This window comes from Cetorhinus maximus, chromosome 6, assembly GCF_964194155.1.
Source record: "Cetorhinus maximus chromosome 6, sCetMax3.hap1.1, whole genome shotgun sequence".
NCBI classification, from domain to species: Eukaryota; Metazoa; Chordata; class Chondrichthyes; order Lamniformes; family Cetorhinidae; genus Cetorhinus; species Cetorhinus maximus.
Genome location: NC_135884.1, coordinates 139,173,031 through 139,188,573, shown reverse-complemented (window position 1 = coordinate 139,188,573; position 15,543 = coordinate 139,173,031). Strand labels below are relative to the sequence as shown.

The window sequence follows — 15,543 nt, the reverse complement described above, 5'->3', positions numbered from 1 at the left end:
CACGTCAGCGCAGCAGCTGCCTGTCATTGCTGTGAGCTCCTCTCAGAGAGCTCCAGACGAGGGCAGCAGCTCCTCCGCCCCTCTGCCAGTGACCATTGCATCCATTGAGGCTGCGACAACTGGGGAGATGCCAGCTGTGGAACTGGCCACTCCCTCCCAGGCGGGACCAGCACAGGCTCCACGGGCCAGAGGACGGCCGCCAAGGTCATCAACGCCAACAGGACAGCAGAGTCAGCAGGCTGTCTCAGATGCCACTCCGAGTGATGGGGCGGTACCAAGACGTAGCACCCGCAAACGTAAGCATAAGGCACGTTAGGCACTCCACGGGTTTGTCACTGGTCATTTTGTGTTGGCCCTAGATTAGGGAATGTTTCATTGTGTGTGTCAGAGCGACGTTTGTTGTTTATTTTGGTGGCAATAAAGTCCACTTTTCTGACCATGGCTGAGGGTGTTTCCTTTGTGCTGCATTTGTATGTCTCACAGACATATGTGAGTGTTTGAGTGGACATTGATGTTTCTGTACTAAGCCCTTAGTTGCAGCTGATAAGGTGGATGATGTAGCACCTAAGTGCCACGTGTGGAAGTTCCAGGCAATGCTGGTCCTGCTGATCCATGTGTGTGGAGCTAGCTGAAGGTTCGTTGGATTAAAGTGTCCCGGGTGTCCCTGCCTCCTTGGTGTAGTAGTGGGTCGGCGTGCTGCCCCTCATCATTGCCCTGTGCTTCCTCATCATCTGAGCCACTGCTGGATCCATCATGTGCAGCCTCATCCACTGCGTCAAGGTCTTCATCGTCAACTGCATCCCCCCTTTCCAGCGCAAGATTGTGCAGAGCGCAGCAGGATACTACTATCACAGAGACACGATCTGGGGAGTACTGGAGTGCGCCCCCTGAGCGGTACAGGCATCGGAAGAGCATCTTGAGAAGACCGATGGCTCTCTTCACCACAGCCCTTGTGGTGCCACGGCTCATATTGTAGCGCTCCTCAGCTTCTGTTCTTGGATGGCGGAGAGGCGTCATGAGCACCTTTGGAGGGGATAGCCCTTGTCACCCAGCAGCCAACCATCCAGCCAAGCCGGAGCACTGAAGAGCCCCGGCACCTGGGAGTGTCTGAGGATGGAGGCGTCGTGGGAGCTGCCTGGGTACCTTGCACAGACTTGTAGAATCAGCATCCTGTGATCACACACTATCTGCACGTTCATGGAGTGGAAGCCCTTCCTGTTGACGAAGGCACCGGGCTCACCTGCTGGCACATTGATGGCCACATGTGTACAGTCTATTGCACCCTGGACATAGGGGAAGCCAGCAATGGCCGCGAAGCCTCTGGCTCACTGTGCCTGACTTGCCTGGTCGCAGCGGAAGTGGACGAAGGTCAATGCCCGTCTGAACAGAGCGTCTGTGACCTGCTTGATACAAGTGTGGACAGCTGATTGGGAGACACCGCAAAGATCACCCACCGAGCCCTGGAAGGAGCCAGATACATAGAAGGTGAGGGTAACTGTGACCTTCAGAGCCGCTGTCATGGGGTGTCCACCCACACAGTTAGGGGAGATCTCAGGGCCAATCATCTGACAGTTGGAGCCTCCTTCGGCACTGCACCTCAGTCATATTGAGGTAGCTGATTCACCGCCTGTATACCCTGGCAGCAGGATAGTGGCATCTTCTGCGGCGCCTTCCACCTTGGACAACCTCTTGGCCCTGCGCCCCTTGTGCCTGCGCCTGGCCTCCCAAATATGACTCCCCTAGAGGCTGATTGTCCACTCCTGGCCTCCTCCTTATTCTATCCCTCCCTTTCTCCTCAGAGGAGCTGCCTCCAGTGGAGATGTCAGAACCCATACCCAGGCTAAATGGAGGCCTCCGGAAAGCTGCAGGCCCGATAAAGATTTCTGACTGCAGAGTGCTGAGCTGAAGATTCAAAGTACAGAGGAAGCTGTTGGAAATCGATCTGAACTGCTAACAATCACACAGGCAAGTTTAAAACACTTTCTGCATTAAATACTTCAGATAAAACATTAACAACCCCTCTGAGCCCACATATCCCACCCGTGGATGAGGTTTGTTAAAAAATCAGTTACCCACCTGCCCGTTGGGCCCATGCGCCGAGCCGAAGATCGCACGGGCGCCTCAAAATCGCCGTCGCTTGCCGAGTTAAGGGCCTTAACAAGGCCTTTAATTAATGGCAGGCGTGCGTCGCGCTTCATAGCGCCCGCCCAGCTAAATATCGCGATGGTGCGCGCCGACGTCGGGACGCTTTCCCAACGTCAGCGCGCGACATTTAAAGCGCTGACGTGTGGGCTCCACCACCCGCGCGTCAGCCATAAAATTCTGCCCTACAATTACTACAGTAAAATATACAATAACAATGACATTCTTAGCCTCAAGCGTTTGGAGAGACCATGATCGCATTGACAGGGTTGCAATGTTGCAACTTCCCTCCTCTGACCAACAACGTACACACAAAAACACACAGATGTTGTGTATTCCACCCTTTATTTGGATTTAAACACTATTGTAAGCTCCATGTGTACTTCCGCAGTACTGTTTCCAAAGGCAACATGTTTTAGTGGGCGGGATTCCCTCTGGGGTCCTGCCCTCCCTGGCCTGGTCTCGATTTTACACAAGGGTGGGCAGGCCCTTAGACGGGAAGCCCACCCTCGCCCCTTAATGGTCACTTAAGAGCCTTTTCCCACCCAGCCTCAATTTTTGGGCTGGTGAACGGATGATAGATCGGGGGGGGGGTGGAGGGGAACCCCAAATTGAACAAAGTTTGATCTCAGGTGGGAGGGGCTGGTGGGGGCAAGGGCGCCTCCATAAGGAGCCCCCTTCTGACAGCGGCGCACTCCCATTCGGGCCTAGTGACCTCTGGACCTTCCTCCCCCCAACCCCCAACCTATCCCCGAGACCCCAAACACACCCTTTGCCGTTTTTTTAATTCATTCAGGGGATGTGGGCATCGCCGGCTGTTGCCCATCCCTAACTGCCCTTGTTCAGAAGGCATTTAAGAGTCAACCACATTGCTGTGGGCCTGGAATCACATGTAGGCCAGGTCAGGTAAGGACAGCAGATTTCCTTCCCTAAAGGACATTAGTGAACCAGATGGGTTTTTACAACAATTGACACTCAATAGATTTTTTTATTGAATTCAAATTCCACCATCTTCCTTGGCGGGATTCGAACCCTGGTCCCCAAAGCACTACCCTGGCTCTTTGGATTATTAGTGCAGCGACAATACCACAACACCATCGCTTCCCCTATATCACTCCCCAACTCCCTTGACCCCCCCCCACCACTCACCTCTCCTCTGGTTCCTGGCACTTAGAGCAGGATTTTCCACTCAGCGTGTGGGCGTGCACCCAACACGCCAGATCGTGAAACAGCGCACGAGGCCATCGGGCGAGCGTCCCAACGCCGTCGCGCACTCACATGATATTTCAGTCAGCAGCAGGCACGCGAGATTCGGCAGCACGCCCGCCGACAATTAAGAGGCCGATTACAGCAATTAAGGTTTCAAATTAGTTGCCATTTTTTCGTGGCCCGTCCAACCTTACGTTTGGCGGGCGGGTGAATCGGCCAGGCGGCCTTTGGATTTTTTTTTAGGAAGCCTCATCCACGAGCGGGATGAGGTTTCTGACATTTAATTTTAAAAAAAATAAAAATGATGTGACATATTTTTCGTATGTTCATGTGAGCGGGTCCGATGTGGGGACCATTTTTTTTTCCAATTTTCAAAATCTTTTATTTTTGAATTTCAAATTTTTCAGGCTCCCTGAGGCAACTCCCTGCCTTCCGCCAAGCCCCTGCCACCCTGAAAATTCTGGCCTAAGGCTTGGAAAGTCTTGGCTCCAAAGAGTTAATAAAACTAGTTCAGTTAGCAGCTGTTTTTATTCATGATACCTTTCCAAAACAAAAAGAGTATTTCCAGCCACCAGTGTAAAGAATAAATTGCTAGATTATGTTTAGCTACTCCTATTGTCTTTGGAAATAGACAGCACCGTTTAGCAACCGGTGACCGGTGGGAACCCCACAGCATTTCACAGCCAGTTTTTGTTCAGCTGCGTTTGCTGCCAATGCCACACTCAACGCCAGGCATGCGCAGTTAATTTTGTTGCTCCCTTATGTCATAGCGTGCGACACCATCAGCAGCATGCAACTTCTGCATAAGCAGGCTCTCCTTAGGGATGCTTTTTTAAGCATGGGAGATCGGGGTTCAGCCTATCCTCTGGCAGACTCAACAATTTGGTACATGAGCCAGGGTTGTGCAGAGTGTGCCAGGGCACACTAGAGTTACAGAATTTGGCCAGCTCAACATTGGAGCTTGGAAGGTTGTCTTTCCCTATCTGTAAATGATTAACAGATAGCTTTGTTATTCTGCAGGCTAAACCTAAACTTCCAGCCATATTTGTTACAGGCAGTTTGTCCATACAGATATAAAAGCTTTTTGCGCATGCACAGAGGTGTACTGGCAGGCTGGAAACAGCGGAATGACATCACTGCTGTTCCACACAAGCGCAGACCGACCATCTTCCATTGGCAGGAGTTAGTGTTTTTGTTACTGGTGTCGCTTAAGGAACACGTTGGTCAGTACACCTCACTTCTTTCAATAGTGCCTTGCTCACCCCAAGGAGGTGACTAGGGCCTCAGTTTAATATCTCATCAAAAGACAGCAGGGGCATCTTAACCCTGCCTTGCTTATCAGAAACCGGGCTGTTGGAGAGTAAAGACACTAGGGGTCCTCACTCCCAATGTCCTGCTCTCTTCTCACAGACTTGGATTTTACACTGCTCTTCTGACCTGCCCGAAACCGACTGAGTCCTTCTTTAAATATGTACCTCGGGTTCCAATGAGATCCTCAGGGCTGACTGCTATTTTAAACATCTTGGATTTAGGGATGGAGATACGTAGAATTTTAAAAGTAATCAAAAGACCATAAGAAGCGTTAATGAAATTAGAGTAACTGAACAGAGAAGAGTGACATAAAAGCAGAAATTTGATGCTGAATTTGTATAAGACATCAATTAGGCATTTAAGGAATAATGTTAGAGACATGGAAAGATTGGAGTGAAAATGTGCTAACAGCAAACCAGTGAAAGATTATAGTTATGAAATAGGTTAAAAAATGTTTGCCTTCCATGAGAACAGGGAAAGAGGGAGTGGATTTAAAGGCTTTCGAAATTATAAAAGGGTTTTTTGATGTGGTAAGCAGTGAAAAGCTATTTTCATAAAAGATTTAGGATCAGTACTAGAAAAACAATCGGCAAGTGTAAGAACATTGGATAAGGAGTAAATTGACACAATTTTCCTAACAACCATCAAGCTTTGCTACCAGGCTGCTTATTTTATTGATTGTGTGGCTGAAATTTAGCAAAATAAAACTGAACAGCTATGACTAATGATTGGCATTTGTTACCTTCACTTTGAAACAAAGCAGTTCTGTGATAGAAGAGGATCTAGCAAGAAGAAGAAGCAAAACGAAAACCAGCACAATTATGAAATACCTAGACAACCGCAGTCAAATGAGCTGCATGACTACATTACAAAAAAATTCCTGTGGTTTGATGAGTAAGATTAAAACTCTAGCATTCTTTGAAAAGTTATCATCTATAATCTTATGAGTAACAATCCCATAGGTGACGTTAGGTTCCTGTTGGGCATGGTGGGGGGGTGGAAATCCACGATCTTTTGAGCCATCAATGTATTCTTCTACACTTTTTGCCTTCCTCTCAACTGTAGCTCAGTAGGTAGCGCACTCACCTCTAAATCATAAGGTTCCAGGTTCAAGTACCACGTCAGGGCTTGAGTGCAAAAATCAAGGCTGGTGGAGGTGTTGTCTCAGAGGAGACATTAAACTGAAGCCCAGGCTTCCTGCTTCAGTGAATATGTATGATCCCATGGCACTATTCTGAAGGAGTGCAGCGGAGTTAGTCCTGGCCAATATGTATCCCTCAGCTGACATCACAACAAAACCAGATTTGTTGGTCATGACCATATTGGTGTTTGTGAGAGTTTGCTGAGTGCAAATTAGCTGACACGTTTCCTATACTAAAGCAATGAATACACTTCAACAAGTATTTAATTGGCTGTAAAGAGCAATGAGGTGGTGATATAAATGCAAGTCTTTCTTTTATGCCTCCCCTTAAACATAACTCTGCTAGTCGCCTCAACCACTTCTTATAGTGAGTTCCACATTCTAAACACCTCCTGGGTAAAGAAGTTTCTTCTGAATCCCTATTGGATACATTAATAACTGCCTCATATTTATGATTCCTAGTAGGGACTTGCCACAAGTGCAAACATTTTCTCTACGTCTATCTTATCAAACCCCTTCTTAATCTTGAAGACCTTTATCATGGCCCAACTCAATCTTTTCCTTTGTAGGGAAAAGAGCCCCAGCCTGTTCAACCTTTCTGATGGGTGTGGCCTCTCAGTTCTGGTACCATTCTAGTCAATCTTTTTTGCACCTTCTGAAGTCCCTCAATATCTTTTTTATAATATGCAAACCAGAACTCAATGGAGTTAAGACTGAGAGGTGACCTTATTGAAACATAAGATTCTGAGGGTGTTTGATAGAGGATGTTTCCCCTCATGGGAGAATCTAGATCTAGGGGGTACAGTTTAAAAATAATGGGTCACCCACTGAAGACAGAGCTGAGGAGGAATTTCTTCCCTCAAGGAGTCATCAGTGCTTGGGATTCTCTTACCCAGCGAGCAGAGGAGGCTGGGCCTTTGAATGCATTCAAGACTGAGTGAGACAGGCTTTTCACAGAATCACAGAGTACAGAAGAGGCCCTTTGGCCCATCGAGTCTGCACCAACATGTGAGAAATACCTTACTTACCTACCTAATCCCATTTACCAGCACTTGGCCCATAGCTTTGAATGTTATGACATGCCAAGTGCTCATCCAGGTACTTTTTAAACGACGTGAGGCAACCCGCCTCCACCACCCTTCCAGGTAGTGCATTCCAGATTGTCACCATCCTAAGTAAAAAAAATTTTCCTCACATCCCCTCCTAAACCTCCTGCCCCTGACCTCGAACTTATGTCCCCTTGTGACTGACCCTTCAACTAAGGGGAACAGCTGCTCCCTATCCACCCTGTCCATGCCCCTCAATCCTGTATACCTCGATTAGGTTGCCCCTCAGTCTTCTCTGCTCCAACGAAAACAACCCAAGTCGATCCAACCTCTCTTCATAACCTAAATGTTTCATCCCAGGCAACATCCTGGTGAATCTAGGGTTATGGGGGCAGGCAGGAAAGTGAAGCTAGGGGCACAATCAATGATCTTAGTGAGTGGCAGAGCAGGCTCGAGGGGCCGAATGGCCTACTCCTGCTCCTGTTTCAAAGAATAAAGAGAACAAAGAACAAAGAAAAGTACAGCACAGGAAAAGGCCCTTCGGCCCTTCGGCCCTCCAAGCCTGCGCCAATTGCCCGTCAACTAAAACATTTTGCACTTCCTGGGTCTGTATCCCTCTATTCCCATCCTATTCATGTATTTGTCAAGCTGCCTCTTAAACACCACTATCGTACCTGCTTCCAACACCTCCTCTGGCAGCAAATTCCAGACACTCACTACCCTCTGCGTAAAAAAGTTTCCCCGCACATCTCCTCTATAGCTTTCTCCTCTCACCTTAAATCTATGTCCCCTAGTAATTGACTCTTCCACCCTGGGAAAAAGCTTCTGACTATCTACTCTGTCCATGCCACTCATAATTTTGTAAACTTCTATCAAGTCGCCCCTCAATCTCCGTTGCTCTAGTGAGCACAATCCAAGTTTCTCCAACCTCTCCTCATAGCTAATAACCTCCAGACCAGGCAGCATCCTGGTAAACCTCCTCTGCACCCTCTCCAACGCCTCCATATCCTTCTGGTAATGTGGTGACCAGAATTGCACGCAATATTCCAAGTGTGGCCTAGCCAAGGTTCTATACAGCTGCAGCATGACTTCCCAGCTTTTATACTCAATACCCCTGCCAATGAAGGCAAGCATGCCATATGCCTTCCTGACTACCTTATCCACCTGCGTTGCCACTTTCAGTGACCCGTGGACCCGTATTCCCAGATCCCTCTGCCCGTCGATGCACTTAAGGGTTCTGCCATTTACTGTATAATTCCTGCCTGTATTAGACCTTCCAAAATGCATTACCTCGCATTTGTCCGGATTAAACTCCATCTGCCATTTCTCCGCCCAAGTCTCCAACCGATCTATATCCCGTTGTCTACTTTGACAATCCTCTTCACTATCTGTAACTCCTGTCGTCTGCAAACTTACTAATTAGCCCAGTTACATTTTCCTCCAAATCATTTATGTATACTACAAACAGCAAAGGTCCCAGCACTGATCCCTGCGGAACTCTACTAGTCACAGCTCTCCATTCAGAAAAGCACCCTTCCACTGCTACCATCTGTCTTCTATGACCAAACCAATTCTGTATCGATCTTGCCAGCTCACCTCTGATCCTGTGCAATCTTATGATCTGACAAAGTGAAGTCTAATTGGCCACCTGTCTCTGCTGGGTTGACCTTGCACCTGGCAAAATTGCACTATTTTCCAACTTTGCTCCCGGTCCTGATTCCTAGCCACCTCCATGGGCCTAGGAAATTTCAGCCCATGGCAACAACTACATCACCACTTTAATTCTGAGCACTGTCCAAAGTTCAGGCAAGGAAATATTGTTTTAATCTCTAATATTGACACAGGAGTCCAATGTTGTTTTGATCTTTGTGAGATTATAATTGGCTTCAAATGCATGATATTTTTAAACGTTTGATTTGACTATTGGTAAAGGGCATGTTGATTATTATTTGGCATCACCCTTCAATCTGAAAAGTAAAAGAAACTTTGTTATTCCCCACAGTGATTTACGCAAACAAAGGGAAATGCCTAAAGCCAGGAAAGGATCAAAAGTCATCAGTGGCAGAAGTGGCCTAGATATGACATGCTGGACCCACCTCGGATCCAAAAGCTTCAAAATAGTCTACCTTTCAAGAAATCTGGACGGGAGTAAAATGCCAGTGGACTGAAATCGCTGAAACAATATGCAAGTGGAATGAGAAGTGGTCAATTGATGAGAATGGGGTGTACAAGGGGTTAAAATAGTGGTAGATCAGTTACCTGCCTCCCTGTCCTGTACTCACATCAGCTGCCAAATGAAGTCCCAGCTGCTCGGAGACCAGTGAGACGCTTGTCGGAGGCAGGCATAAGCCTCAATAATATGGAAAAGTTGGGATCCTATCAGGAAAACAGGACCTCTCTTTCAACCATGCTTTGGCTTCATCCTCTACTAATGTGGAGCACCTTTGGGATGTTTTGTTATATTAAAGGAAATATAGAAGTGTAAGACATTGTTCAACAGAGATCATCAAGTTATGTTCCTGAGTAACTAGGAAATCTGCATAAATAATTGCATTACAATAACATCCCCGTCATATTGGCAGCAACAAATTAGAAAAAATGTTGGCCAGTGTGGCGGGGTTACACTTCCCGCTATCCAAAGACTCACCGGAGAACACATTCCCATCGATTCTGCCTGCCCACAGCCATTTAACACTCCAGCAAGCGTTAATTGGCAGAAGGCAGGACTTCCGTCCTTCACTCAAGAGGAAGTCCTGCCTCAGAGAACTGCCGGCCAATCAGATTGGCAGGGGGATCAACGCATCAGGAGGCGAAAAGTGGGTTTCCTGCCGATGTAAAATGATGGTGGGAATGTGTGCTCCCACCTGTTATGGCAGGCCGCCATTATCACCAGAGGCTGGTATGAAGCCATTCTGTATCCCGTCAATGGGCACAGATGAAGCCCCAACTGGAAACGTCCCCACAATGTGGCCTGCAAATGTCGTGCAAACCTGCAAGTCGGCCTTAGGCAACTCACGGAGATTGGATGGGGAGATGGAAGCCTCCAGCGACCAGACCCTGGGACAACACATGCAGCAGTGGGTGGGTGGATGTGACATGGATCTTCTAGCTTCAGGGTCTTAGCGGTGGGTCAGTTGATGTCCAGGCACCTTTTAAATATGGCGCCCAGATACGATGCGGGACGTGAGCCATCCAGTCCGACCCACTGTGCAAAACGGCGGGAAACTCCCGACTGCAGAATTAATTAGGCCAGCGTCGCACAATACAACGTGAATTCCCAGCAGCCTCCATGGCGGGAAACCCTTCCTGCGCCCACCCCCCCCCTCACGGGTCTTAGTCCCAGAATGGAAAATTCTGCCTTAAGTCCCGGATTCCAAGACCAGGTAAGTTTTGACGGTCTCAGGGCAGAGACGGGAGATGAGGCTCACCGAGGTGGGCAGAAGTGGGAGTGGGGAGGTGGCGGTGTGGGTGGAGTGGTCATGGGCGAAGGGGAGGGAGGACCTGCAAGGACTGGACCTCATTAGGAGGAGTAGGGGGTGTGCTGGCTGCTGATGGAGGCGTCCACCCCCCGTCCTACAACCTGAACTGCAGCTGCACAGAAGGGCGAGGATGGCACTGCCAGTGGATGTTATTGAGTCCCTCAAGTTCTACTATACTCGGTCCTTCCAGGCAAGAGCAGGTGAAATCAGCAACTTTTCACAATTGGCTTTGCACCTCTGCAGAGAGATCCTGTATAGAACGAGGGGAAACTTTGTCACGTCTCTTCGCAGAAAGAGGCACAAGGAGCAGGCATGTGGCTTTGCCAGGCTAGCAGCGTTGTTAATAGCACCGGGTGTCACTATTACATGCCCATTGACTCTTTGACATGGCTCTGCCAGCCCCACATATTAATGGGGAGATATTCCTCAACCGCAAGTGCGGCCACATCATAAACGTGCGCTTGGCGAGTAACCATGCCCTGAAAGTCCCGTCAGTGAACGCCTGTTATCCTGGCTGCAGTCAGGATGCAGCCATCTTGAATCAGTCAGTTGTACCCAACATCTTTCCACCACAAAGAACCAGAGGCTGGCTGCTGAGTGACGAAGGATATCCATTCCACACCCGACTCACGGCTCTCTCTGCCAGTTGACCATGCATGGGCAGCACACCCATAATAAAAGCAACGCAGTGACTGGGAATGTCATGGAGCAAACCATCAGCACCCTGAAACGGAAACAACAGTTCACAGAATCACACAGTGCAGAAGAGGCCCTTCGGCCCATCGAGTCTGCACCGACAGTTCCGCTGCCTGGGCCGCTCAGGGGAACGGCGACGGGAGTGGAGTGGGGGTTCCAACCGATATTTTCCAGACCATATGTCCCTAAGTTTGTGGTGGCAAGCTGTGGCTTCCCTGGTTATCATGAGGGTGTAGTCCTTGCCACCAGGCCTTTAGAGGTCACTTCTGGAGGAGAAGGAAGAAGGGAAGGAGGAAAATTAAACTTTCAGGACCCCTTTGCTGCAGATGAATTGTCTACGAGCAGATATTCATAATTTGATTCCTCTGAGATCGCATCTCCACCCCACAGTTGCGTCACAATTCCCCACTTTTTAATCCATCCGCTACGAACCATCCCTCTAGGTAAAAAACACCAACAAAAACCATTCCGTAACAACTTTATCCAACAACACTTCCAATAATACACTGAACTCTTCACTCCTGTGCATTCCATGAGCGCCTGGCTTACGGGTGTCTTTGCCTGTCCTAATGCTCCTACATAGTGCTACCCTAGTGGTTATTTTAACTGGTGGAGTTGCTGAGTATCACTGGCGAAGATAGCAGATGACTTTGCAGGATGACCTCAAGCAACTCTGAGCCTCGAGGGTCCGGCTTCGGTCTTCTCCACCTCAGCATGGGATAGCAGCAGTCTGGGCTGGCTGGCTGAAAGACAGAGTGGCAGCGATGGGAGTACGTATACTTTAAAAAAATTTGTTCTAGGGTTGTGAGAGTCATTGTGTGAGTCAAAACAAAAATTGCTGAAAAAACTCAGCAGGTCTGATGAAGAGTCATACGGACTCGAAACGTTAACTTTGTCTTCCTCTCCACAGATGCTGTCAGATCTGCTGAGTTTTTCCAACTATTCTTGTTTTTGCATCGTAACTAATTACTTGACTTTCATTTGCATACATACTAACCGCTCGGACATTTGCATCACTCTAAATGAAGCTCTTGTTTCCACTATTACAGTATTGTGGATAGTATTTTATCCTGCTTTATATTGCTCAGCACAGCATTTACATTCTTAAACTTTTGCCTTTGAGGGCTAAGCATTAATTGAAATGCTCCTTCAGAGTTCAGTCAGCTCATATTTTACTGTACTTTATATCTGGCCGTTGGCCAGGGGCTGCAGCTGAATTGCTGACACAGGCAAAAGCAACTTTTCACCTGAAATAACCTGAGTCCAGTTACTGGCCTGAGCAACTTTTGAAACCTGAGCTCCAGTCACTGGTCTCAACTGGCTGGAACCGGCTTTGAAATAGCTGAGTGTCTTGAAGACAAAGGAAATGTGATGAGTCCTTATTTAGAAAAGGAAGAACAAGGTGATACTGCAAGTCTTGGAACAGAGCCAATGAGAATATGCCACAGATCAGGTAAGCAGGCCTAAACCAACGGGGAGAGAGACAGCACAGCTTGGAGAGATAAGATTCAGTATAATACTGAAAGGATTTCGGGCGTGGAGCAGCGAGACTCCGGAGACCAACCATCGCAGAAGCGGAAAAACCTACGCCAGCAACGTAGAGACGCAAGAGAGAGAGAACGGATTGCCTGGCCAGCGTCTGCTCTCCTTTTCGGGTATTAGCTTTTATATTCTGTGACCACTCAGGGAGTGTCAGAGAAACCTAGTGGGTCTGAGTTTAGATCCTAGTTTTGGGTATAAAACTGTATAACCTGCTGTAAATTGCGTGTCTATATTTAACTAGACATATAAGTTATATGTAGATGATCTAACGACGTGAATAAAGTGAACTTAGAGTTAAGAGAGAATTGACTCTTCTCCTCTTTGTACTAAGCCAATAACTGTTACCGGTGACCTCCGGCAACATGGCAATGAGGTCCTCACTCAGCATTGAATGCATTAAAAATTGTTAAAATACACAGCCAAATGTAAATCCCCTTTTTTGGTCCCTAATCAGCCTTACTCCTTCTTTTACCACCCTCTTACTATTTATGTGCTTACCGAAGACTTTGGGATTCCCCTTTATGTTGGCTGCCAGTCTTTTCCCATAATCCCTCTTTGCTTCTCTTATTTGCTTTTCATCTCTCCTCTGAACCTTCTGTATTCAGCTTGGTTCTCAACTGTATTTTCTACCTGACACCTGTCATAAGCACATTTTTCTTCTTTATCTTAATTTCTACCACCTTTTTCATCCAGGGAGATCTGGATTTGTTTGCCCTACTTTCCCCCTTATGAGGGAATATACCTAGACTGTGCCTGAACCAGTTCTTCTTTGAACGTAGCCCATTTTTCAGCTACAGTTTTACCCGCCAACCTTCGGTTCCAGTCTATCCGGCCCAGCTTCGTTCTTGCCCCGTTGAAGTTGGCTCTCTTCCACTTAATTATTCTTACTCTGGATTGCCCTTTGTGTACCATCATCATAAACTGTATGATACAATAATCATTGTCATCTAAATGTTCCCCCACTGACACTTGATCTACTTGGCCTACCTCATTCCCAGGAACCAGGTCTGGCTTTGCTTCCTTTCTTGTTGGACCAGTCACCTGCTGCTGTAGAAAATTCTTGAAGGACACTTTCCCCTCGTGCACTATAAAAAGGAACCGGACTGTTTACCCATGTAACAATCTTCCTCAATGTGAAACCAGCTGTACTTACTCTTTCATGGTTTCAAAGAACTTTTTGCTCCACTTCTCCCTGGCAATGCTCTGAGCGATAGCGCTGGGGTGAATATCCGTGTCAAAGTCAAACACAGCAGAAAAGGCCGTCCAGCTAATGAGAGAGAAAAAAACAAGAAGGGGTCATTTGATCAATTAAATCAGAATGAACTAAACGCTTGCTTTCACAGATTCACCGGCTGGGATTTTCTGGCCTCGGCAACAAAGGGCATCACTGCGGGCAGGAGGGGAAAATTTGGTGAGCTGTTGACTTTTAACAGATCTCCAAATTTTCCCGTCCTGCCTGCGATGATGCCCACCTGCATCGGGGCCGGAAAATCCCATCCATGGGCATCCACAGATTTGACAAAACAAACATTGCGCGCACAATTTTTGTAAGCTGGTTTCAGTTGTAACTCTTACCCCGAAATGAGGAGCTAGGGGCTCAAGACTTATTCCAGGGCTTGAGCATAGAGCCTATGCTGATAGTCCAGACTGGTACAGGGTGAATGATATGCTTCTGGAGATGTAGGTCATTCACATCAGGCCTTAAACCCGAGGGCACAGCCCTTGCCACCAGTTACACAGCGAGCAGCTTTGAAGCATGCGGAGAAGGAGGAAGATGAAGGGAGGGGGCTGTCTGGTGCTGCATCATGGTTGGGTAAACAAGTGTGCTCTGGAGAACAGTCATAAGGACTCAAAATGTTAGCTGTTTCTCTCTCCGCAGATGCTGCCAATGCCTGGGTTTTTCCAGCATTCTCTGTTTTTATTTGTCCCGGGGGTTCTCATAGCTCTGAATAACATTCCTCCCTCAGTCAACAGTCCAAAAGCTAGATGAACCCATCGTGGGGCTCGTGGAGTCTTGCTGTGTGGCAAATGGCTGTTATTTCCAAAAGATGTGGCAAATGCAAGTCTTCTAACAGAGTTTAGCAGGCAGAGGAAATCAGACATAAAATAATTGCTGATATTGTATCTTAATTCCATTCGGAGGAATTTGAAAGACACAAGAACATGTTAGGGTGTTTCCCACAAACAGCACGATGCTCAGAAAGGTCACTAAAATCTGCCACCTGCTGCTCTCACAACCGCAACCTCAGAGCAGGCTGAAAGCCGCATTGCTAGTGGGTGTGTTAATGGTCATAGCATGAACTTATCTGCTCCGTCTCCTTCCACTGTGGAGCTGGCTCTATTGGCAACACCTCGCAGTTTCCCATCCACTGTCACATAAGGAAACTCACTGATTCAGCTGTCTCTGGACAGAGAATATGCATTTCCTTCTCTCGTGGCAGGGAGCAGCAGGCAGAGTGGGCACTCAGGAATGCAGCCTTCCCTGTGGTGCAGGGTGTCACTGACTGCACACACACTGCTTTGTGGGTGCTGCAGCTCAACTCTGGGATGCACCCCCACAGAAAAGGGATTCCACTTTCTCAGTGTCCAGCTGTATGTGTAACCATACACAATGAACGTGCAAGTCATTATGGCTTAACCTACTTACATGTGGGCCACACAGTTACAGTGAGAATCATGCTGTCACAAGAAATGTGACCTTGGCATGCTGAAGCAATAGTTCTGCTACCTGGATCACTCTGGAGGAGCCCTGCTGTACTTGACAGAGCAGATGTCAAAATTCCTGGTAGCCTGCATGGACCTGACCATCATGAGGGCACAGCCTTGCCACCAGTTACACGGCGAGGAGTTGAGAAGCATGAGGAGGAAGATGAAGGGAGGAGGCTGTTCGATGCTGCATCATGGTTGAGTCCACCACTTCCATACTAGAAAGGATGAGCTCCAAGCTCTGCACAAAGCCCTGTGCAAAGATGATGCC

General features: G+C 47.8%; 1 protein-coding gene across 2 annotated transcripts in view; it reads right to left on the bottom strand.

Annotated features, from left to right (window-relative positions):
• Positions 1 to 15,543, bottom strand: part of LOC144682197 (rifampicin phosphotransferase-like) — a 180,589-nt gene that overhangs the window by 123,664 nt on the left and 41,382 nt on the right. For both annotated transcript variants that reach the window (XM_078544590.1, XM_078544589.1), the window contains exon 5: positions 13,720 to 13,833. In XM_078544590.1, the coding sequence (XP_078400716.1) occupies positions 13,720 to 13,833 (114 nt within the window). The remainder of the gene's footprint in view (positions 1 to 13,719; positions 13,834 to 15,543) is intronic.